This window comes from Stigmatopora argus, chromosome 3 (assembly GCF_051989625.1).
Source record: "Stigmatopora argus isolate UIUO_Sarg chromosome 3, RoL_Sarg_1.0, whole genome shotgun sequence".
NCBI lineage: Eukaryota > Metazoa > Chordata > Actinopteri > Syngnathiformes > Syngnathidae > Stigmatopora > Stigmatopora argus.
In genome coordinates this window covers 12,440,424-12,466,795 of record NC_135389.1, presented here as the reverse complement: position 1 = coordinate 12,466,795, position 26,372 = coordinate 12,440,424, and the positions used below count along the sequence as shown (strand labels likewise).

Sequence of the window (26,372 nt, the reverse complement as noted above, 5' to 3'; positions counted from 1 at the left end):
GGATTAGATGTATAGACAGGTTAACTTGTGTGTCGAACTTAGAACATTGTAATGCCCTTTTAGTTCCTTTTATTGACAAACATTCAATGTCAATTCCAATCAGGGTCATTTAAATTTGAGTTCGGGAATTCCTGTGGTGTTTGTAAATGGTTCTATTTTCATTGCTGGTTTTCTGCCACATCATCCCACTTTCTAAAACTTGTATATGTTAGTTTAATTAAAAATGTGCCACACATGTAAGTGTGAGTGCTTGTTTCTCTGTGCCCTTTGATGGACTGGCGACCATTCCTAGCATCCTCTTGCTCTAAGTCAACTGGGATCAAGAGAGACAACTGCTGGAGTAAATGGAATGATGTACGACCAGCACAATACATTTATGGTATCTTGTCAACAACGTAAGTAAAGGAAAGTTACCTTAAGTACCACTTTTGTGCAGAACACGATCTGCACAATAGTCACTTTACTTTACAAACACAAAACTACATGTTTTGCCATTAGGGGGTCACAAGACTTGATTTTATTTAATGCCTTTCTCTTGCTATTCTCAAAATTATATATATACATATATACATATCTATATATATCTATATACACATATATATATATATATATATATATATATATATATACATATATATATATATATATATATACATATATATATATATATACATATATACATATATATATACACATATATACATATATATATATATATATATATATATATATATACATACATATATAGTGTATTATTTTTTATTTTTATACACTGGAAGCAAACCAATTATTTGTGAATTAAAAACATTGCCTTTAAAGCCAAGCTTTATTGTGTAGAGATTGGAAACGGCTTTTAGGCACGAGTCCGCGAAGGACCAAACAGCGGCTCCGCGTGTCCATTTTTCAGGTAGACCGAGTGAGCTGTCACCGGCGGCGGGCTGTCCCGTGCAGCTCGTCCGCCACAAACTCGTCCAGGCCGGGCTAAACAAACCCCCCTCCAGCCCACCCCACGACACACATGGCGCGGGCTGGCTGAAAGACGACAACGGTGGGACGCAAGGGAAGCACGTTGTGTTACTATGGCGGCGTCGCTACTCTCCGAGAGCGACATCAGGCACCGGTCGATGGCGGAGGAGGATCCGAACGGTAACGAGCACGGGGCGGCCGCACGCAGCGCGGTGCCCCGCTGGGGACCGCAACACGCTGGAGCCCGGCAGTTGGCTCGGCTCTACTCTCGCGGTGAGCACCGACGAGTCGACTCTCTCATTGTCTCGCCTTTTTGTGCTGCAGCTGTCATCACTGCATATATAATATACATCCATATTGATATCCACACTCACTAGCAAGAACGTACTCTATATGCGCACAATCCACTTTAATTGACGGCGATATATGTCCAATCCAGTTTGACAGCTGAGCTGGCAGCAGTCAATAATTGGTCGTCTATGGCCGTTGATGGCTTTAAAACGTTTTACTGCCAATCCCTCCCATTCAAAATGGGTTGGACTTGTATCGCCGTCAATGGCAGGCACTCAGGTATTGGCCACACCTTGTACAAATGACCATGTGAAATATGGATGCACAAAGTAGTCAATTGTGCCAGGGTTGGCCAAACCGGTCCTCGAGGGCCGCTCTGGGTGCAGGTTTTTGGTGCAACCGATCCAGCACAGTCACTTTAACCAATAAGATTTCTGCAGAAAACAAGAAGCACCTGACTGCAACCACTGATTGCACTTGTAGGACACCAGATTGGTGTAAAGGTGTCCTTCCTCTTTATGGGTTGGAATGAAAACCTGCACCCACTACGGCCATTTGTGGAATAGTTTGCCCACCCCTGAATGATGCAAATCACACATTTCTTAGCCCACCGGTAATGGATAATATAATGCTTCATTTCCCAAAAAGGACACACATTTTGGTACAAGTGTTACCGAGTCACTGGAATACTACATATTACAGTGATGGCACTGCTTTTAGTTGTTGTTGTTTTTTTCACCAAGAAATTCAATGATTCTATTGGAAAATGTTCAATATGTGTTGTGTAAGATATTGAAACAACACAAACACTGCCAATATAAGGCTCAATTTTTTTCTGTCGGACCGAGTTGTGAAGTGAGTGAATTAAACACAGAACATAGGTGTCAAACTCATTCCAGAAAGGGCCAAGTGGGTTCAGGTTTTAGTTCCAACCCACCAAGATGACACTTTTTTCTCACCAATCTGTTCTCTTACAACTGTAATGAATTGATTACAGTCAGGTGATGCTTCTTCCAGCAGACCTCATTGGCCTGTCTGCACTGTTTCAGTAGGGAGGAAAACATGCACCCACCCACTTGGCCCCTTCTGGAATCAGTTTGACACCTGTGACATAGAAGAAAGTGAAGCAGCCAGTAAGTACCGTATTTTCTCACATATTTGCCGCCTCTGCGTATAAGCCGTACCCTTAAAACTGTTGAATTTTACATTTTCTGTTGTATGGTTCACAGTTTTCACCTCCATATTCATGGTTTTAATAGGGAGTACAAATGTGTTACGTTGAAGGGAAAATCTTAAGAAAAATCATCATGCGACTCGTACGGTGTTTGTAAGGTTTTTTTGGCGGTTTGTAAGGGGAATCATAATCATTTATAAGGGCAGTTATCGGCAGAGGTTGACAGGTATGTATTCATAGACGTCAAAATAATTTTTGTTAAGCGTTTTATATGTTAATCTTTTCTCTATTTTGAAATAAATGACCATATCGGTCATTTATCTTGCGTTATGGCGTTTCGTCTTTGTCAATTGCAGTTTCTTGCATCTCAAGTCTAATTTATGCGCATAGAAGCCATACCCTGGATTGAGTCATCATTTTTTGTGCGACAAATTCGGCATGTATGCGAGAAAACCTCTGTTGTTGACACAATAAAGCAATTGGAACTTTAATTGAAGCACACCAGTAGGATATCCAATTGTCTTACTAGTGAGGAAAAAATCCTTGACAAAACTGTATTGATCAATGTTCATTCATTCATTCATTTCCAGTACCGCTTATCCTCACAAGGGTCGCATGGGAATCTGTAGCCATCTCAAATATTCGAGGGCAATGGGTGGGGGACACCTTGAATTATTTGTCAGCCAATCAGAAGGCAAAAGGAGATGAACTACCATTCACTCTTACACTTTATACCTAGGGCCAATTTAGAGTGTTCAACCAGCCTATCATGCATGTTTTTGGGATGTGGGAGTCAGCCGGAGTACCCAGAAAAAATCAACACAGGCACGGGGAGAGTATGCAAACTCGGCACGGGAAGGTTGGAACCCACCAGGGATTGAACCCTCCATCTTAAAGCTTTGAGGCGAATGTGCTAACCATTATTCCACCATACCACCATTGTGAAAGTGGGGCTTTAATGCCATCATTAGATAGGCTGATATGAGGTAATGAAGACCCCCCCCCCCCAAAATTTTTCCCCTTTCACTCTTGTCGCATGGCCTTGCCTTGACTGACTGAACTCCAAATCGTTTGATGTTACGGGTCGCTCATGACCTTTTAAGACTTGATGTGGTCGAACATCTGTCGCCATAATGTCGTGCACCAAAACAAACTCTTAAGCTGCTCATTCCATTGACTTTTGTTATTATCTCATTCACTGCTACAGATGGGGAAGTATGTGATTCACTGCCAGTCGGTCCCAGTTAAAATGGATCGGCCTTTTATTGGCGTCAATGGCACTTGAAACATGAACATCCACTTGCACAACTGGAAAATATACCAAAAACTTGTGTCCCTTTTGAATGCGGTGGATTATTCTCAACAAGCCGTACCAACTTTCATGTGATTGTCCAAAAAAGCGATTAGTCATGTTTGCACTGTTTCTGAGTGTTTTGATGCCTAAGAGGATCATGCAGGCATTTGGGGTACCAGCACTTTATCCCCTCACTTAGTGGCTGTTTAGTTAGCACACTGCCCAAACGGTCAAAATAATCCCGACTAGTCGGACACGTGGATCACTTTCAGTTAAAATAAATTCCCTCCATTAAACGTAGTCTGTTAACTGTTCTAATGTGAGTTGATAGTAAACTTAAGCATAACTAAATTAAATGTGTGCGGCCCGGTGCAAGAGTGCTTAGCAGGACCGCCTGATGAGTTCTGAGATCAAAGGTTAAATCCCCGGTGGATTCCGACCTTTTTATGAAGTTTTCATGTTCTCCCCTTTCCTGCGTGGGTTTTCCCTGGGTGCTCCAATTTCCTCCCACATCCCCCAAACATGCACGGTAGGCTGGTTGAACACACTAAATTGTCCCTATGTATGAATGTGAGAATTAATTTTTGTTCGCGCCTTGTGCCCTGCGATTGGCTGGCCACTAATTCAGGGTGTCCCCTGCCTGCTGCTCCTAGTTGACCTGGATAGGCTCCAGCACTCGCCGCGACCCTTGTGAGGATAAGCGGAACGAAAAATGAATAAATGAAATGTCCTGTGCTCCAAAAAAAGTGTTCTGTCATTATTTCAGTAGATAAAATGTATGCAAATACCCACTGAGCAAAAAGACCAACAGAAACACCTGTAAAATTCTATATTTATTTTAATCAAATATACCGGTGTCTAAGTTCCAGTCAGACAGTGTAACTGTTCCTTTTTTTGGAGCAGGTAGAATAAAAAAGACTGATTTGTTTTGGTGCTCACAGGCAAAGGGCCCAGCAGGCCGCAGGCGGAGCTTGCGCTCATCCACACTAACAATGCCACCAGGACATTTTAAGGCAGACTTAAAAGTAAAAATGCTTCCCACATGCTGACAAGTGTCTGTTAAAGACAACTAAACAGGCTCAATTCTAAATGCCAAAGAGTCCATTTAAGGCAGCGCCACACTGTTACGCGCTCAGATGTTTGGCTCCGTCTCGGCGCTGGCGGGAGGTAAATCTAAATAGTAGTTTGCCTTGTTAGACTTTGGACAAGTTAGATGAGGCGGCCGAGACGCTCCGTCGAGCCAAATGCAGCCTCATTACGGCACAGCCTGGATGGACAAACAGCTGGAGACGTCTGCGTTTTGTCTCTGCCGCTTCACTTCTCCTCCTTCCCCTCAGCCTCTTGTCATCTCCTACCGTCCCCGAGGGACCGAAGAGTCAGTCACCCTCGGCCTGCTTGTTCCTCATCACGTTGCTCTGCCCTACACGTACGATAGGACGCGATAGGCGAATACCACCCGCACACACACACACACTATACGTAAATATACCTATACCTAAAACACAGATACAATGTAAAAAAATAACTGCCTGTCACATAATACGTTCAGAGGAACATGTGCTTTAACTCGGTGATTTTGATGCCACTTCTAGTCAAGTAGCTTGTTTTTAAGAGTCTACATATCGCTTCATATTCAAGAACACAGACACAGGACAATGTAAAGATGATTTTATTATATTTGCCATCACACGTCCAAGGCATGTTTTCCTTTTAAGTCTCCAGTGCTGTATTAGGTCTGCCCAGAGATTTGACAATGCTTAGCTTCGTGTTGAACTGTTTTTGTCGAGATTTTGAGTAGAGATGTGAAAAAGATGTGAAAGTGGTCGTGGATGTTGTTTTTTCACCCCACAAATGAGGTGGCTTGTATGTAGAATTATATTCTTCACGGAGGAAAATTATTGGGGAACTATAGCTTGAAATTCCAATGAATCTATTAATGACTGACGGAGACGGTGAGAAGGTGCTGTGGTTAAATGAGACCAAACTAGAGTGCTTCTGCCTCAACTAGTTGGTGTTTTGGGGGAAGAAATGTACATATATTTTGAGTAATTTAAGAAAATTTGTGTGTGTTGTTATTTTGTCAGGTGAATAGTTGAGTTAGCCTGAATGATGTGCAGCAAAATCCCTTTAAAAGCATTAATTAGTGCAGATATTGTATTGCATAGTTTGTAAATGTAATTCCCTCTGCAGTTAGTTGGAAACAATTACCATTTTTAGCTTGGATGATAAAATGTTTTGTATTAAGCCAAACATTTGGGAGGAATGCAAATGATGCTTTTGAGAGACCCTCTTTTTCTGAATGATACACAACAGCATCAAATATACCAAAGTACACACGGTGGCTTCAGGCGATCCTTGTAGCGACCACTCTGCTTTTGACCTTGACCGTGTATGTATAGGTGTGTGTGTGTGTGTGTGTGTGTGTGTGTGTGTGTGTGTGTGCAATTATTATGATGAGGGCCACAGATGAATATGGCAGTAGATGAAAACCCAAGGGATGACAGGATGCCATCCAATACGCGCACACACACACACACACACACACACACACACACATACGATTGGATTCGTCCAATCTTTTGTGTGTGTATGTGTGCATGTCTCTACAGGGGCGAGAGGCTGGAGCAGGGCCTACTTACACTCAATCTCATGTGGCTTAAAAAGTGCGTGTGTGCTTCGGTGAATCTCATTTGCCACATTCCTCTCTTTGTTGCTGTTGAATCTACAGGGTAATAGATTTATTAAGTTTGTCTGGCACCAATGTGTGTGTGTGAATTGTTTCGTCTTCTCTTGAATGTGTACTTTGCATTCATGTTGGTTTTGTGTGTGCGCCAATAAGTGCGTGTGTGCATGTCCCAAGTTCTGGGATCCATCGAGATCACATGAAAGGAATGAGGCCTGTGACTGATCCACTCCTCCTGAACAAGGGAATTTAACACCCCCCCCCCCCCCCCCCCTCCTCCCATCCTCTGTGCGTCCCTCCCTCGCCTCGCTCACCCTGATACTGACTGTCTCCCCCATCTCCCTATGCCACTTTCATTCTCTCCAAGCATGTGACCCACTTTTACCACCCACAACCCCCCTCGCTCGCTCCACGTCCCATCTGAAGATGGTCTACTGAGAGCAAACCAGGGACACACAAAGAGAGACGCAGAATGAAAACAGTTGCATTCGTCTGCGTTTTGTTATTGTCCTTTGGTGTTTGCATCCTTATGGCAATCACTCTCCATACCTCCATGAATGTGTTTTTTCTGAGAATGAAAGGTTACTTTCTGAATGCCCCATATGAGAAAATGTCATGAATAAACTCTGAGCCCAGAAACATTCATCTCCATTACTGCAAGGGAGATTTTGTACCTCCAGACTGAGGATTGAGAAAATAGCTTCACAAGACCATATTGGGAAATGTTGCTTGCTTTCAAGCCGATTTCTCCATGTTTATCTGCTGCTAAATTGAACAAGGGTTTGGCTTCAATTTTCCCTACACAAAGAATATTTTGTGCAATTACAACTTTTTGCCCCAACGACAATTTTTTTTTTTTAAACGAAGGTTCTTCTGGCAACAACTAAGTTTAGCAACTTTTGCACCAAATATACTCCTTCCATTACGAGTAAGTTTTGTCTCAAGTACAAATATTTTCTTCTACACATACAGGTTACTTATACAGACGCTCCCCTACTTACGAACATTCAACTTACGAACAACGGTACATACGAACATGTCTGCAAATTGCGTTTAAGTCCAAAAATGTTCGCAAGTCCAATTTTGTATGTCGCGTCTTTTTCGGAGTAGTACTTCTTTCCGCCGCTAATACCGACGCCTCGGCTCACCCAGCATCCACCTTCTTCGTTGCAATGCGGAAGTGCGTGAATGTATCTCCAGTGTGCAAAGAACCTTTTTCATTTGTATCATTAAATATCTCATGCATCCAATATTGAATATGGTTGGTAAAAAGCTAAAGGCTTCTATTGAGGGAGTTGCAAGGAAGAGGCAAGCCATTTCATTTGAAACGAGTGGCAATAATAACGAAGCTTGATGCGCGTCAGAAAGTGGTGAGCGTTGCACATTCAGTACCATTTATAAACAGAAAGATCGAGCAGCAGGACCCAAATATTGAACGTTGCACAAAGTTTGCAAATCAATTGAATGATGCCATACAGTGCTACTGCATCATTTATGATGAAAAAAAGAAGAAAACTATGCAATCGTCATTAGGTCGCTTCTTTTGGCCAGTTTCTAATACATAAATCTATCTCTCTCTCTACAGTACTGTACATATTCTCTCCATTTTATTAAATGTTTTTTTTTTCAGTACAAACCAATGCGTGTTACTTATACAAGCCTTAAACATACAAATGCACTTATATAAACCTTCAATATACTTATATAGGCCTTAAACATAAATTATAATACAAAATATAGCACTAAATCAACTTACAAACAAATTCAACTTATGAACAATCGCTCGGAACCAATTGCGTTCGTAAGTTGAGGAGTGTCTGTACACCATTTTGCCCACTTTAAAGTAATCAAATTGCCCTCAGAAACCCCCCCACAAAAAAACATCCCAATTCACTTTCTGCTTTGTTTTTACTAAACAGTAACATACTTCATTCACTGTTTGGCCATCACCCTTTTCTTGGGTGAAGCTGCACCGTTCTCTCCACTCCTCTTTACACTTTATGTTTTGAATTTTTATTGAAGAAGCACATTTTAATGACTGCTCTTCGTTGAACATTATTAAATTCAGAAGCCAGGAATAAATCACAATAAAGCTAATAAAGCAGCACTTGTGTGTCTGAACGAGCTCCTGATTGGTCATTTGTTTCTTTACACATCATATGTTAGTCATTGCGGTCTCATAAAAAACTAAAGTACATGACTTCGGGGAGGCAGTGTAGCGCAGAGCTCCACCAAAAGCTGAAAAAGTGATTTTATGCCATTCTTAATGTGATGGCCTCTATTTGGCCCAGACTTCACCTTTCCTTCAAAACAATACAGAGAAGCCATTTTCTTATTTGGTGTAATTCTCTCCATATGATAGTGTGAAAACTGCGTTGTGTATTCCATTGCGCATCCCGCATTAGTATTCCGGATGTGTCGGCCGCCTGCTGGCCGCCACTCATCCCCCAGACGGCAAATCAGGCGCGTTGATTAATTTCAGCCTATTAGCACGCCTGCTTTGCCTCCCCTGGCCCCGCCCAGGTTAAATTGCCACGCACGCCCACGTGCACGCTCTCTAGCGAGGGGTGCTGCAGGGTGAGGGATGGCAGAGGGCTTACCGCGGAGGGTTGTTGTCAGAATAATATTAATGAGGGTTGCTGTGTTCACGTGTGTGTGCGTGTATGTGTGTGTGGGGCCTCTCGTTTTTCTGTTTTGGTGCCAACTTTAAGTGCGCTTGTGTGTGCAACTTCTAAATTTTGCTGTCCGTGCGCCAGCTGTAATTGACGTAGCATGTGTGCGCACTCTAATTAAGTTATTGTATCTCAAATTGCAAAGCATTTGCAGTTGGCTTATTTTATTTCTTTTTTTTTGTCCACATTCTCTTTGAAAACTGTTTTTGTGCGTCTGTCCGTTGCTGTGTGATATCCAGCAATGCCACGGCCTGAGGGACATGAGCTTATGTGTGTGCACGCGAGTGTGTTTGCGCACGCGCTCAGTGGAGACCTGTCCTAGTTTCCATCCCCCCACCAGGGAGCCCGAGGATCCAAGGACTGACGCACATCACCTGACAGCCGCCCCTCTGCTCCGCGACCCTACGCCGCGTGTGTGTGTGTGTTTGTGTGCGCGTGCAGTTTCCTAATGGAGTGTTTGAATGTGTGTTTGACACGAGTGTGTGCCAAGATGATGTGAGAGCGAGTTAGGGATGCCGTCAGTTGGAGTGTCATTGTGCGTCAACGGTGAATTTTGTCCTACTGATCCATTGGATCATGCACGCGTGTGCTCCTGTGTCCAATGAAATATCAACCGCTCTACGACTCAAATATGTGCCGATGTACACTGTATTAAGAAGCAGTAGGCTTAGTAAGATTTTTCGGGAGGTTTTATTCCACTCTAGGGATTTGCTCTACAGTTGTGGTTGTTGCAAATGGAAATCAACAGGCCTCGAACTGCCGCGCAACGCCATTCTCGTAAAAGTGCTTACACAAACATGATGTGCTGTGGATGGTCCATCGCTTTCATACTTTTTAGATGCTGCTGATGCAGAACTCATTTTCGAGTGTTTAATTCCAAAAATAACCCCTACTGACTGAAGTTAAAGCCATGAAGGAAACCCTAACTTAATTCTTCTTTCTCTCTCCAACTTCATTTTCGAGAGGGTGAAAGGTCACGTTTGACAATTCGGGAAATATCCATAATCAGATCTCTCAAATCTCCCGTGACCACTTTACTGCATCCTTTATGAGAGCATATTAATAGCGGCTCTGGTCTATAGGCGCCAACGCTCGAAGATCTGTGCGTTTTATTCAAAAACTGTCATTAATATCTTATAGGCTGCTAATGCTGTCATAATGGAGGATCTGAGCACATTAAACTTTTACGAGGAAGAACGAAAAGACAGAAGTAAAAAGAACTTTTAAGATGAATAAGGACAATTTCTGTTTGTTTATACACTTGTAAAATCAGATTGGCTGTGAGACGTCACCTGACCATCCCGACTCGATAGAAAGAGAATTCTGGAAAGGGACCGAATCTATTTCTATAATATTTAATGAGATCAGTGGGATGTGTGTTTTTTGAATAATTTATTTTTACTTAGTGCAAGTCCCTTGCTCATAAAAGTGCTGATAAGCGAATTTAGAATAAAAGAAAGCTTAGCGCTGTCTTTAAATGAATACTGCTGACCTTTCTGATGAGTCCGACATCCCACCTGAAACGGGCCCACTATTCGAGTCCGAGCGGGTTCAGTGCTGCATCAGCATCGGTGTTTTACATATGAGAGGTCCTGACCCCACTGTCCAGAGAACACTTGTCTTCATATGACCCATTCTATATTAAACACACACACACATTGTGACCGTCCAGTGGATGAAACTCAACTTTCTTGTGACCTCGCTCAAATCGTTCCAAAGATTGGTTCAAATAATGCTTGTGTGTCCTCAGGTAAGCGTCTCCAGGAGTGGGTCTGCGTGATTGTGTGCTTCGTCCTCTTTGTGGCTAACTTCACCTTGCTCCTCTTGCACTTCTCCGCCTTACACGTCTACAAGATCATCCTCGGTGTAGGTGAGTTGGACGGGATAAAATAATAAAAACACGACTGAGTGATATATTTGAGTGGAATCAAAATGGCAAAATTGTGAGTAATAAGTTAAGCTTTTCTAAATATGAGATGAAATGAAATATCTTTGGACATTTTTCAGAGTATTGTACCCCTATGACCATAAAATAATAATATTATGATTATGTATATATGTATTATTTTTCTGTTTGTGTTGTAGTGCTGGGAATATTGACGGCAGACTTTGCATCTGGGATGGTACACTGGGGGGCAGATACTTGGGGATCTGTCAACATCCCTCTTATCGGCAAGGTGAGCTCGAGCAGACATTTTGGGAAGAAAAAAAACACCAATGTACCATTTGGGCTATTTGTTGTAATAGCAGAAAAACAGGCAGGTATTTTAATACAGTCATACCTTGAGATACGAGCTTAATGCGTTCCGGGACTGAGCTCGTATGTCGATTTTCTCGTATCTCAAATCAACGTTTCCCATAGAAATGAACTAAATACAAATTAATTTCTTCCCACCCTCGAGAAAAAAAGAAACACCAAAACACAGGATATTACAATGGAAAAATATATTTTTATTGGTTGTAATTCACCATCTACTAACAGAGTAACAAATACTAGTGGTTATGATGTTTAATAATAAAATAAGGCATTATTCAATACAATGGGGGGGGGGGGGGGGAGAGACTTGACAGATCTGCTCGTAACATATCATAAATTTAACTTAAATGAACTTAGATTCCAATGCGCACACACAAGTTTTAATCTTACACTACACAAAATGTAAACCTTCTTGTACAATAACTAAGGCAAAGAGGTTAATGTATTCCACCACCGCTTTCGAGGTGAACTTCCTGCTTCGCCATACGTATTGACAAGCCAGCTCAGTCACACGTGCACTACCCGTGTTTTTTTATTATTTCGTGCTTAATGTCGATTGTCATCATACGCCTTTTCTTTGCACTTCCCTTCATTGCACCGGTTTGCTTTGGATCCATTGTGTTTCCCTTAATTCTGCACTGAATAACGCAACATAAAACACAGAAAAAATTCAACGCTCTGCCCAGTGCTTGTATCTCAAAATTTGTCTCGTATCTCAAGGTAAATATTTGCTCGGAATTTTGCTCATATCTCAAATTCCTCGTATGTCGGGGCACTCGTATGTCAAGGTATTACTGTACAAAGATAATCAAGATCTTCAGGGTGACCTGGCCAGTACAGTATTTAAACACTCATATATATATACTGTACAATTCATGTCAAAACTCCCATGATGGGACAGCTGGATTATTACAATACCTACATGATGGCACTAACGTGGTGTGTGTTTGGAGACTTGAGGCATCCTGATTACACAAGGAGCCATCATTTCTGTCAAAGCCATAATTAATCAGTGTATGGTTAATGTTCTAATTTATCTATATTTAATTTGTACATAATAACTTCACAGTGGTTGCAGGCTTTTGGAACACCTAAAATGTTGTATAGTTCAATTTTGCGCTTTCACATTATTGCAAAATGTTTACTTCAATCAATTTAACGTCACTAGGATGATTACCTCAGCAAGAGCTTGATTCCTTATCGATTCCATCCAATCTAGGACAATTTGGTTGGTTTGCTTTCACGTCGAGTAAATAAAATTGGACACATAGTAATTCCAAGGTAAACTGACAAGCATCTCTCTGCTTTCCAATAGCACTTTTATCCATCATCTATATATACACTATGTAGTATATCAGACATTGTCATCTTGAGGCAACTCAAAGTAGTTCAAGTTGACTATGCCAAATGTAAATATGCGGTTAGGGGCTTAAATAGAACAAAACATACTGGCAATGGGTCAATGTGGGGAATGCTGTTCATTAAATGTTAGCCATATCAACTTCAGTACTGCATCGAATGACATGGCCCACGTGTGGAAAACCTGGTGCATTTTTTTGTCTGGTATACCTTCCAGAGAGCAACAAAATACTGAATGATTTAACATTAGTTATTATTATAACATTAATTGTTTTTAATCGTATTTTCTAGCTTAAGGCAATGTGTGTGTGAATTTCATTTTTGATGAGGCATTTTGGGGCTTCTGGGAACGCCACCAGCCCAGAAGACCCTGCTGCAGCCCCACATTTGCATGGCGCGTACCACAAGAATGGACCTGTAGGAAGGCTGGATTGTGTGGACAAAAAAAATAACAATAATAATAATAATACGAGATGCACCACAGTTGCTTTTGAATCTCTTCGTCTTTTGAGGCTGAGGATGAAGATGTCCTGTTTACCTATTTGGAGCTAATTTGAATATGAAAAGCAAGCAGGTTATGGTACACCCGAGGCTAAAAGCGGTGGCTTGCAGTGGCTGTCGAGCCATTCAAACACATTTTCATTTTATTTTGTCTTCTCTCCCTGCATATGTGCAAATGTACCACAAATTTATCAGTCCGGGCCGTTCAATAGTTCACCCATTACCATTTACCAAATAAGCATTTGTTGAAAAGCTATAGGAAAGCACTTAAATTCATCTTCCATACCGTTTTGCCTCTCAAGTGCCATGGGGGTCCTGGTGCCTATCCCAGCCAAATTCATTCAGGCTACCATCCATATTTTTTGGGATGTGGGAAGAAACCGATTAAGATTACCCAAAGAAAACCCACGCAAGCCCGGGGAGAACCGTGTGCGGTCGATCGATTGCCGGTCTTTTGGTCGCCCCGACCGCGACAACGGGCGACCAAAAGATCAGCGACCAAAAGACCGACGACCAAAAGACCGGCGACAAAACAAGGTAAAAGAACACGGTCTATGCATCAATAAAAGCCAACAATGGCCATGCGAAGTTTCACTGAGCTGACGTGTCAGTCTATAAGAGTTTGTATGTACATGCGTTGTCCCTTTAAGAAGCTACGTCAGTCAGGGTCTTAACAAGTTCTCCAACAAAAAACAATAAAAGTCTGGGAAATTTGGAGCTTTTCTTTAGCCTAATAATTACTAGGGCATTAAGTATGACTAAATAGTAATTCGCAGTTTGTATTTAGGGAATTTGAGCAACGATTTAAATTGTGATTATCACTTTCCTTCCGGGCGACCAAAAGACTGGCGACCAAAAGATCGGCGACCAAAAGACTGGCGACCAATCGACCGTGTACCGGGGAGAACATGCAAACTTCAAACAAGTCCTAACCTGGTATTGAACCCTCGATCGCAAACCCGTGAGGCCGGTGCAATATCCACTCGTCCACCAGGCCGTCTAGTGTTCATGCATTACGATGTATAAATTTACTTATACAAATATTGAATCTTGCCAGTTGTGTCAATTGAAATTGTGCCAGGAGCATAGCAACAAGGTTTGTGAGAAGAATCCAAGAGAAATTGAGGCCAAATTACAGTAGGAAGGTCGAGTGAGAAGGGGGCGTAAGGGGGCGGCAGGGCGTTTCTGTGCAAGCAATGGGATGGCGCTGGTTGCCAGGGTGATGGGCGATGTGAGATGGTGATTAGCAGACGTCGTGCGAGGTGGGCCTTTAAACGGTTTGGGATTAGAGGACACGCAGTGGCCGGCGGCCCGCCGTTAACCGGGAGCGAGTGAGGCTGCCCCTCTCGGCACGAGCTCCGCCGCTTTCATGTGGCTGAGGGCTGCGGCGCAAAGACGGGAGTGATGGAGGTGGAAAAAGGCGGCCGGAGGAGAGAGCTTCTAATTGTCAAGATACCAGTGGCGACTAGCAACAAAGTCGGCAAATAGGCACGTGTGACATACTAGAGTGTTTGATCTATTAGTGTGACATACTAGAGTGTTTGATTTATTAGTGTGACATGCTAGAGTGTTTGATTTATTAACGATTGCATGTAAAGAAGCTATGACGAGTTTGGATTGAATGTGTGTATCGGTGTTCGATTGGTGATCCTTGGATCCACATGGCAAGTGTGGGGCATGTTAAAGTAGATCGGTATTCGATTATTGATGTCTTAGCAAGTAGCTTGAGGCACGGGAGGTGTGCTGAATCATTACAGTAAAAGTTGGATTGAAGTAACAACAACATCTCGCTGTTCTGATGATTTCCCCCTGTGTGTCAAGATCGAATGCAGGGTGTAACATTTTGGAGGCACCGCTGGGATTGCTGTTCAGATGTCCAGTGTCCAAGACCTGCTCACTGAATTCTGAGCCAGCTAAATCCCCCCACAAACCAGGCCGATGGCAGTGAGAGGAGGTGTTGCTGTTTAAGAAGAACTGGAAGTTGGCGGTTGAGTACTTGTCATCTGAGGCCTACGAGATCATCAGATGGACAGTAAAGACGTGCCAGTTCAGAGTTCACTCCTGTACAGTCAACAGAGCTCCTAGATCGTCAACAAAATGGAACAGTTACTCGAAGAGGTGGTAGGAACATTGAACAACCTGACGGAAAATAACCTACTGGAAATATGTGATTTTCTTAACATATTAAGAAGTGTTAAACGGAAATCGCGTCTATCATTAGTGGCTCACATTGTAAAGTACCTAGAAAGAGAAGAACTAGAGGAACTGCAGGATGAAGGCATGTCTGAATTGTTGAAACTGAAAGATAAAATATCAGATATGAAGCATGAAGTCAAAATAGATGAAAACGAAAAGCAAGGATCAAGATTGGAAGAGACTCCAATAACTTTGCCCCAGCTACCAGATGCTGCGGACCCTAAAGGGGGTGTGTCTCCCCAGCCCCAGCCAAGCTCATACTGGCGCAAGGACTTCAAAATTGCCGGCCAAATAGGTGAACCAGGCCAGAGGGACAAGCTGACATTCTCCAGCCTTGTTCATCAAATTGAAAATGGACTGAATAGGGGTTACTTAGATGTGGAAATTATTGATGCAGTTATCAGAGCTATCTCCCCCAGTTTGCAGCTACGTAATTATTTGGAAGAGAAACCTAACCTCACTCTTCCCACACTCAAACGCATCCTACGCGCTCATTTTCAGGAAAGGAGTGCTACCGACCTCTATGTGCAGTTAGCTTCAGAAGTGCAGCATATCAAAGAGACTCCTCAAAGTTTCTTAATGCGAGTCTTAGTTCTTAGGCAGAAGGTACTGTTTGCATCTCGAGAATCAGAATCAGGGATCCAGTACAACCCAAGTTTAGTCCAGCGTATGTGCTTGCACACGATACTCACTGGTCTCCAGAGTGACAGTGTTAGAGTAGATATGCAGCCTCTCTTGCTGAACTGTAAGACTTCAGATGAGCTTTTGCTAGAGCGGTTAAATGTAGCCTGTGCTAATGAAACAGAAAGGAGAAATAAAAAGAAGTTTAGTACCCCAGAGGCAGCGACACATATTAGCAAGGTGCACTTAGAAGAACTACGACCTACCAATTGCCCTGGAGAAGAAAAACCAAAAGTGTCCCGTGAGGTACGAGCGGAGTTGACTGAACTTAAGGCAAGTGTTGCTTCTCTTAAAGATCTCAGTGCAGAGATAGCTCAGATCAGAAAGACACTACAGCAGGCTATGTTTCAGCCTCAGTCCTACCTCCCACCTTCAGTTAGAAGACCAGTTAGGGAGCCCCAGCCACCTTTTGCAAAACAAAATTACTACAGCAAGCCCCCAGCACCCCCCTGGAACACTAGCCGCCCTGCTTATGTCCCAAGAAGGTGTTTTGCTTGTCAGCAGGGAGGGCGAGATGTGAAGTGCACACATTGTTATCGGTGTGGGAGTGGAGAACATTTCCAAGCTGGATGTAAAATCCGAGGAGGCAGACCACTAAAAGAAGAGACTATAGCAGAGCTAACTCGGGAAAGGGAAGGTGTGGTTCGTGTGCTTTGTGGCACACCCAGTCCACTGGCCATCGTCAATCCTCCCAGCATGCAACAGCAGCAGGTGGGAACTCAGCAACACCTGATGGTGGAACCTGCCGATTCAAAGGCAAAGATCAGACGACTTAGACAAGAGCTAGAAGAGAGGAATGAACAACTGCTGGACAACAGACACCAGCAGGAAAACATGGAGGAAGAAATAAAGAGGCTCCAGCAGGAGAATTTGAAGCTGCTCGTAGACGCCCGTGCAGCCCGCGCCTATCGCGATGAACTGGATGCGCTGAGAGAACGCGCAATCAAAGCTGACAAGCTGGAGTTATACAAGGCCAAAGTGGAGAAAGGGAGACAAGGGATGGAGGAGGCGTACACCATTGCCACCGTGAGTGTACGAAAAGCTGCAGAACGAGGTAAAAAGCACTATGACACCAAAGTGAGGAGCTCCGTGCTACAACCAGGAGAGCGCATCCTGATAAAAAACCTGACACCAGAAGGAGGAAAAATTGACAAGAGTATGGAGAGAAATAAACAGCAGCCGGTATCTCATCTTCAAGAGACAGACCAAGACAGTGGTTACGAAGATGACTTTCACTACAAGCCCCTCCAGGTGCTAAATGAGGGAGATGCCCAAGGGATGGAGTCTGAGCACAGGCCACTGTCAGCGAATCGGAGACTCGGAGTGAAGGGCCCTGCTTCCGGACCAGTACAACGAGAAGATGACTATCAGCGGGAGGACCTGCCTGGTGAGGGAACAAATCTGGCTGTTGAAGATCCTCGTGATGATCATTTATCAGAGACCTCTCCGCCAACCACTGTGAATGAACCTGAGGCGTTGACTTATGAACGGCCAAGAAGGGAGAGACATCCACCACGACGAACGACCTATGATCAGCTTGGTGTCCCCTCCTGCTATAGTACTCAGTCACCACATCAGCTGCTACCTCCTTACCCTGCACCAGGAGTGGTTCCTTGGTTAGTACACCTGCAGCCATATTACATTCAACCACCCTTTATGTATGGACTCCAACGGGCTTGAGCCTACAAGGGTGGCATGTATTATGCGAACATGGACTGTTACGACTGTGATTACAGTTTCCATCCAGTGAACGTGGACCGTACGAGTTGTGGATTATATTTGAACTGTGGCCCTTGCCGCCTGGAGTTTTCATGAGTATCAGTTTACAGAAGAGGATGTGAAATGACAAGTTCGCTAGACTGTTCAGCATAACAACCAACAAGGGGAAGATATTTGGAATATACTGATGTCGGGACGACATTTGTTTTTGTGGGGGAGAGTGTGACATACTAGAGTGTTTGATCTATTAGTGTGACATACTAGAGTGTTTGATTTATTAGTGTGACATGCTAGAGTGTTTGATTTATTAACGATTGCATGTAAAGAAGCTATGACGAGTTTGGATTGAATGTGTGTATCGGTGTTCGATTGGTGATCCTTGGATCCACATGGCAAGTGTGGGGCATGTTAAAGTAGATCGGTATTCGATTATTGATGTCTTAGCAAGTAGCTTGAGGCACGGGAGGTGTGCTGAATCATTACAGTAAAAGTTGGATTGAAGTAACAACAACATCTCGCTGTTCTGATTATTTCCCCCTGTGTGTCAAGGTATGCTGTTTGTTGTAAAGGCTGTTTGAGTTTGGGGTTTGTAATATACACTGTTTAGCGTGTGAGAAAAGAGATAATGGTTATTAATGTTTATTTACTTTTGAATTACGGGCGTGAATGTGAGAGTCTCGGGGCACGCACATGGAATAGCATTTAGCACGCTACCTTCGGCCACCATTATCGTTGACAGTGTCTATAACGGTCATAGAAAGGATGTTATATTGTTGATATTGCATTGTTTGCCCTGTTGAATAATAGTAGGACTACTAGAAGTTGTAATAGGAAAAGATATAACAAGTTATGACCGTGTGTTGAACGAGTGTGTGTGTGCATTGTGTTTTGGGTTCTAAAGTGTTGAATATATATATATTTATATATATAGGTGTAATTGTACATTATGTTTTGGGTTCTAACGTGTTGATAATGTATATATATGGGTGTAATTGTATGTTATGGGTTTTTGTGTTAATTGATTACAGTAAAAGTTTGGATTGAACTAACAACAACATCTCGCTGTTCTGATTATTTCCCCCTGTGTGTCAAGATCGAATGCAGGGTGTAACACACGCGCCATTGTGCCGACGTGCCACGATAATGAGTTTTCCCGCTGATGTCTCCACGGCCTCGTGTATTGTAAAGATACACACCTTCCCTTTTGGATTTCTTCACACTTGTAAATAAATTATCTTTATGCTCTGTGTGAGTGTTTGAGCTGCTTTTTGTGCCCTCTGTGCGTCTGAGATGCAGATTCTTTTATTTGCTGTCCCTCGTGCACTCCCAGAGAGGTGAATGCCTCGCGCTGCGCGTGTGTGTGTGTGTGTGTGTGTGTGTGTGTGTTGGGAAGCGCACACTTTTGGATGTGTACGCGTTGTCCCAGTCTCATTTATGTGTACGATTTGTGCAAGTTGACTGCTGTTCTGCGGATTATTAAGATGCTGGATGTGAGTTTTGGTTTTGCGCCTCTGCTGAGCGCCATGCACTGACTTTTTGTGTGTGCGTGGTTGTGTTCGCACTCTTAAATTGGATTTGTCTTTGCTCAATGTTTGATAAAAATGTACATCAATTCTCCTAATTGGAGTACATGTTTAAAAAAAAAAAAGAAGGCAGAGTGGGATTACTTTGATTATTTATTTATTTGTGCGATTGATTTGAGTGCACAAGGCCACTAAATTCTCATTAGGAAATAGGTTATTATTCCCAAAGACATTGTGGAAAGTATTGAAAACCGGCTCTGTGTCTTAACATGTTTAAGGGAGCAATTTGAAAGTCTGTAAATGAGAAGTAAAACATGGTGTTCTGTCTCTGCAGGCATTTATTCGACCATTTCGGGAGCACCACATTGACCCGACAGCCATCACTCGCCACGACTTCATTGAAACTAATGGAGACAACTGCATGTTCCCCATATTACCGCTGATGCACATGGCCTACAAGTTCTCCACTTATACCCCAGGTAACACGCGCATTCTGTACATCCAGTACAACGTAAGTTTGCAAGCTTAGGAACGCAGACAAGGCAAAAGGGGCACTTTGATTGTATTTAAAATGTGTGTTTGTTTCATTGGCAGTAGGTCCGGAGGAAAAGGGTGTCGGGTAAACAGTTATTCATTAATGTAGTAGACATCAAGCTAGTGTTTCCCAACCTTTTTTGAGCTGGGGCACACTTTTTGCATTGAAAAAATCTCAAAGGACACCACCATCTGAAAATCTTTTGATTTAAAACTATGTCGCCTATATTAACAATAGTCATTCTCATCAAAGTTTTATTAGCGGGAATCATATAAACCTCCAAAATTATTCCAAAATCTAAATTTCCATACTGACCTAATGTCACCAAAAGTTGAACCCTGAACAACTCCCGGTTCGAGTGATGCAAAAATAAGTGATGTAATTTCTTTTAATCGCATAATTTTATGACTTTTCTCCAAATATTACTCAAATCTCCTAATATTACATCATGTTGGAGAAAAAAAAGCAACAAAATTACTGTTTAACAATTTGAATGTTGTAATAGTATAATCTACAATTTAACGTTCATCATATTTTTATTTTAACCTTGTAATAGTTGAATTTCAATCTTGTTATATTCAGATTAATTTTTCTCTCTAAATATTACATTGTATGACTTCTTGCAATTTCCCGTGGCACACCTGACCATTGCTCACGGCACAGAAAAAAGCCTTTCTATACATTATTTTTTCCCCAAAGGTGACATATGGTCACTTTAACATTAAAATACTTTTAAACTGGCTTATATTGTGTGTATAGTTATAATTTTTTTTATCAGTAGAGGCTTAAAATATAACAATAATTGCCCATTCATCCCTTTCTTTACCAATCTTGACAATAGAAATGTGTGAAATAATTTTAAATCATGAATCGGTCAAATCTTATCAAAAGCATTTGAATTTAAACAGTAATACACTGAATCATACTTCCAGGAATTTTTAATATTCTTTGTTATATGAAAGAGACAATATTAACAATGAGAATATACATTTCATTCAACACTTGGACTGGGGAACATCAGATCGTTTGGTTCAGAAGGTGTACATTGACAACGGGCTAACGGGAGTGTAAAAACTTCTGAAAGTTGCCCCTAGCAGTGTCAGGCCGTGACTTTGAGCATGTTGACATGTTGCCGTTTGACTCAAGATGGCACAGCTTGCGAGGTTGGCTGAAGTGAAGGAAAACATTGGGGGACTTGTACTGGTAATCATGTGCGCTGACCTCAAAAGCGCACAGGGACAAGGGCGGGTCTGGAGGAAGACAACACGTGGAAAAAGCGCGACCTACTATTAAGCAGGCCACCATTTCGTGTCAAAAGGTGACCGATATGCCCTGAAATAGATGAGGAGACATTGCATCACTTCACAAGATTCAAGGATGTCGTTTTGACTTCAACCAACGGCTTTGACCCCACACAAGGGCGAGTGGGGGGGGAATGACGGTCATGTCGCAGTGAGGTGACATCTAAACACAATGTCAAGTCCTGACGGTGGCAAGTGGTCACCGGACAAAGACGGAGATTCTCGAAAAAGTGAACGGAAATCCCGTCGATACGTTTGCAGGATCAAAAACTGGACATGCGAGCCGGACAAAGAGAAAAACAAAGTGTCAGAAGTAGTCAAACTAAACAGATATACTATGGCTTGCCAGATGACACTGCAATGAAATTTAAACATAAAAATTTAAACCTTGACAGTCCAATTTTTAATTAAGGGTGTAAATGACCAATTTCATCATAATAGTACTACTCTATATTGATTGTTTGGATAATGATTATTTTTTCACAGCCCATTCCGTTTTTGTCTTTGGCAGTCAATTTTGATCATCAACAGTGCAAATGCACCAAGTGGTGTCATGTGGTAACCGACTTGTCCTCCCCTCATCTCTCCCCTGCTGCCATTCTTCCCCAGTTCTGTCTTCTTGTCTCCCACATTCCTCACCCCCTCCCTCGCTTCCTTCATCTCGATGAGGCTCCCGCCAGCATTCTCTCCGTGGGAGTGCTACGCCTTTGTGTTGGCCCTCGTCGTAACACTTCAAAAGTCTTCTAATCACTTTGTCTTCGCTCTGTCGCCGTCTCACGTACACTTTCAGAGGCCTTGGCGGCGTCCTATCCCTGGCACTGCTACGTCTTCGCCCTGGCCGTTTTCGTCACCTTGACCAATCAAATTCACAAGTGGAGCCACTCCTACTTCGGGCTCCCGCGCTGGGTCATGCTGCTGCAGGACTGGCATGTGGTGTTGCCACGGAAACACCACCGCATCCACCACGTCTCGCCACACGAGACTTACTACTGTATCACTACAGGTAAGACTGTGCCCCCAATTGCTTTAATGTACTGCAGGAGCATACTTTTATTAAATCACTTGAGGCTATTGACAACAAGATGTCCAATCGATTTAAACTTGGAGGGCTGGCAGTGAAAATCCTATTTCAGTGCCATTGACGGGAATAGACATTTCTTTTCAACTGGGTTGGGTCAGCGATAAGCCTCGATGTGGTATATTTGCTATACGTATTGGAGAGTAAGATAAGTTACTTCTTAAAAATGAAATGTCTCATGTGAGCGCACGACTGGGCCGGCCATTTTACGTTGCCTTAACGGAACCCAATGAGTGCAGAATGACTCCACTTAAAAAGTCAGACAAAATGGTGGCGCTTTTAAATAACTCAAAAGAAAATGTTTGCGTGCATTTGCGTCTTCAGGGACGCGGGGCCCATATTAGAACTGCATTGGCTGTTCTCCGAGCGTGTGTGTGAGAGGGAGAAGCGAAGCGGCGGGATACACCAGGGGGGCCGAGCTCGTACGTCACCCTAGCGCCCCAGCGGACGCCAGATGCGCGCCGGCGAGCCGAGGGGGGTGTCGCGGGGGGGAAAGTGTATGTTTGTAGATGCACGCGCTCGCCCGCCTCTGCATACTTGAGCATCTGCTTTCAACCTAGTCTTTGTGACCTCTTGACAGTTTTCTAACCTGTGTGTGTGCCTGTGTGCGTTGGTGGCAGTCCAGGACCCACAGGGGAATGTGACAGCCCCCATCACCACCACCACCACCTCAATCTCCCCCAGCACAGCAGCCCGGGCCGGGCTCCGATTCCACTGGGGCTCGCCGAGCTGCCTTTGTGTTTGCCACTAGCTGACAATCCCCATGTATATTTAATGCTAACCTGCTGTCTGTTCTAACAAATAGGACTTCACAGGCAGAGGGAGGATGAGGAAGGGTAGGAAGCAGAGATTTTGAAGGAGAGGGGGTAGAAGTGCGTCGGTTGAAGGCGGAGGGAAATCAAACACAACTTCTGGCTGCTTTGCCGTCTCCTAGCAGAGGGCGGGTCACCGAAGGGACACAACACACATGCTCGCACGCGGCGTACCCACATATCTTGCACCCTATGTAAACACGTCACTTCTGCGGGCATTGCGTATGGGTAGCTCGCTGTGCCTGGGTAATTTGTTAAGTCATCATCTGAGTACTTAAGACATGATCATTTAGTCTTTACTCACTAATTGATCGCATCAGTGTGTGACAGCAATGACTAGTTATAGCAATTAAAAAAAAAACTTGTGTGAGATGAGTGAAAAAAACTGACGTCGACATGCAACTGAGAACTGATCAGGACACTTATAGATAGACATTAAAGTTACTAACGAAAGATGAAACAAGGCGTAATCAAATATTATCTCACTTTAAAAGAGCAGAAGAACGATTTAAGCTTAGCTGATACTAGAGTTCAGGCACTGCTAGGCAGCGTTTGCTCTTTGCATGCTTGACATTACTATTTTATTTCCTATGATTGGCTGGCAACCCCAAAGCTTGCTGGGAATGACCCCAGTTGAAATTCAGTAGAAAATGAAAGAGATATATTTTTCCTGCTTGCTTTATTCAATCCCATCCCTCCTTTCTTATTAAATTCCTTGTGTGCTGTGGTGTCCAACCAGGCTGGTGTAACTATCCCCTGGACCAGCTTGGCTTCTGGAGGTGCATGGAGCATCTAATTGAGCGTCTGACGGGTCAAAAACCCCGATCCGATGACCTGGCTTGGGCCAAGAGGACTGACTGAAAGATGAATTCAAAGATGGACGTAAATTAGAAAAGATTAACTGTCAAAAGGAAAGCACACCCTGTCGAATTTACGTGTGTTTTAGCGCTTCCCGTGTATTTGCTAAAGTTTCTCAGTATGCACAGCTGTATAGTCTAGTAAAAAAAATGTACCTTCGCTAGACTGGTAAGAACCAAGCAGCATTTTGAAGGGCCAATTTAGGCAGTCAAGTATGTCGATGTCCAGGTGTAGGAAGAACTGGAGGTTGGGCTCTCCAGGGGTGATGGTGACCGTGCTGCCTAACACACACACACACACACACACACACACACACACACACAAATGCACACGTCAAATTGAATCAAATAGTGAATAATCCCTGCAATTGTACTTAGTTTAGAATAATAACAGTAATGGTCTTGAAATCACACAGAAAATTGAAGTAACAATTTGTGCATGAAAAGGTTCATTTTATACGTGCATTATTTTAATGTCACACCATGAAAGCTGGTCTTTGAAAATTCTGCCTGCATTAAACCAGTGTTTTTTGCAAAAGGAAATCAGGGACCACTATTCTAGATGCATCAGTACGGCGGAAGACCTAATTATTCGTTTTATTTGAACACTTTTCAAAATAATTCTAATTTATTGGCATCGGAAATGCTGATTTAACCCTAATTTCTCACTAAAACAGTAAATGTAACACAATGTTCCCATGCTTTTTGTCCACTATAGGAGGTTCAGAGTAATTTAATCCAATAAGCATCTTTCATGAGATGTTGATAACGTTGTTTCAGTGTTTGGTCCGTATTCCCTGTAACTTTTCCAGTGCTGTGTTATGTTTGTGCTGCAATTCTCCCGAACGAGAGCTCTGTGACTGGCTGGCGACCAGTCTAGAGTATAGTCTGCCTTTCGCCCAAAGCTAGCTGGGTTAGGCTCCAGCAACCCCACAGGCCTTTTGAGGACGGGCGGTATAGAAGATGAATGAATGAATGGGATGAATGATTCTCCCCTGACAATATTGGAATCAGTATTAAAAAAAAACCCAAAAAACAATATTCATGTCGGTCAATCCCCACTGCTCTTAATTCCAAAAATGTATCAGTGCACACATGCTGATTTTGTTTAGCTGTTTTCTTGGGATTTCTAATTTTCTACTTTCTTATCAATGAATCGAGCCGTATACATTTAGACTACACACTTTGCATTTTCAGTTCAACGCTCGCTGCTTGTCTGCCTTAATGTTTTTATCTGATCTTTAATTTGAATTAAAAAAACAACAACTTCCAAATGTTCGTGTTTCGTGGGGTCCTGGGTTCAAATCCAGGTCGGTTAACCTGTGTGGAGTTTGTATGTTCTCCCTGGGCCTGCGTGGGTTTCCTCCGAGTACTCCGGTTTCCTTCCACATTCCAAAGACATGCATGGTAGGCTGATTGCACACTTCAAATTGCCCCTGGGTGTGGGTGAGTGCATGGTTGTCTGTCTCCTTGTGCCCTGCGATCGGCTGGGATAGGCTCCAGCATCCCCCGTGACTCTAATGAGGATAAAGCGGTTCAGAAAATGAGATGAAATGAGTAAGGGTTTTATTTATTTTTAAAAAATGACCATGTATAGTAAGGCTTTTTTTACTTAAAAAATGACCATCCATATTAAGGCTTTTTTTGTTGAGATGCTGATATAATGTACAGTGAGGCTTTTTTAACTTAAAAAATGAATAGGTATAGTAAGGGTTTTTTCTTTTCCTTTAAAAAAATGACCATGTATAGTAAGGCTTTTTTAACTTAAAATTAACCATGTATAGTAAGGCTTTTATTTCTGAAAAAAAGACCATATATAGTAAGGCTTTTTTTTTACCTAAAAATTGACCATGTATAGTAGGGCTTTTTGTGGTTTAAGAAATTGCCATGTATAGTAAGGCTTTTATTTATTTAAAAATGACCATGTATACTAAAACTTTTTTACTTAAAAAATGACAATTTATAGTAAGGCTTTTTTACTTTAAAAAATGACCATGTATAGTAAGCCGTTTTTTCCTGACACACCACAACTGGGCACGAGTCGATCCCACACTGCCCGATTCAAAGTCACTTGCGTGAACCACTAGATTGTCATTTTTTAAGTATAAAAAAAAAGCTTAACTATACATGGTCATTTTTTTCTTAATCAATAAAAGCCTTACTATAGCTGGTCATTTTTTTAAATAAATAAAAGCCTAACTATACATGGTATTTTTTATTATAAATAAAAGACTTACATGGTCATTTTTTTAAGTTAAAAAAACTAAATATATAATATGTCATTTTTAAGTAAAAAGGCATTAGTAATCATGGTCATTTTTAATAAATAAATAAAAGCCTTACTATACCTCGTCATTTTATAAGTAAAAAAAATCCTTTTGGTCATTTTTTTAATAAATAAAAGCCTTACTATACATGGTCATTTTTTTTGTAAAAAAAAAGCCTTACTATACATGGTCATTTTTTAAGGGAA

At 42.4% G+C, this 26,372-nt stretch overlaps 1 protein-coding gene across 2 annotated transcripts; it reads left to right on the top strand.

The window, feature by feature from the left end:
- Positions 1–854: 854 nt before the first annotated feature.
- Positions 855–25,173, top strand: peds1a (plasmanylethanolamine desaturase 1a). Of its 2 annotated transcripts, XM_077596653.1 has the most exons (7): positions 855–1,239; positions 2,307–2,390; positions 10,831–10,950; positions 11,166–11,257; positions 19,651–19,795; positions 21,943–22,155; positions 23,782–25,173. In XM_077596653.1, the coding sequence occupies exons 1-7, from the start codon at positions 1,080–1,082 to the stop codon at positions 23,901–23,903; spliced, it is 936 nt and encodes a 311-aa protein (XP_077452779.1). In that variant the 5' UTR covers positions 855–1,079; the 3' UTR covers positions 23,904–25,173. The 2 variants fall into 2 exon arrangements, with proteins under 2 accessions (XP_077452779.1, XP_077452780.1); XM_077596654.1 differs by lacking the exon at positions 2,307–2,390.
- Positions 25,174–26,372: the final 1,199 nt, after the last annotated feature.

Excerpts from the sequence above, each read along its gene's own strand:
- peds1a (XM_077596653.1), top strand. The coding sequence starts at position 1,080 with ATGGCGGCGTCGCTACTCTCCGAGAGCGACATCAGGCACCGGTCGATG. Across the intron at positions 11,258-19,650 it reads ACATCCCTCTTATCGGCAAG|GCATTTATTCGACCATTTCG; the intron begins GTGAGCTCGAGC and ends CTGTCTCTGCAG. Across the intron at positions 19,796-21,942 it reads GTTCTCCACTTATACCCCAG|AGGCCTTGGCGGCGTCCTAT; the intron begins GTAACACGCGCA and ends GTACACTTTCAG.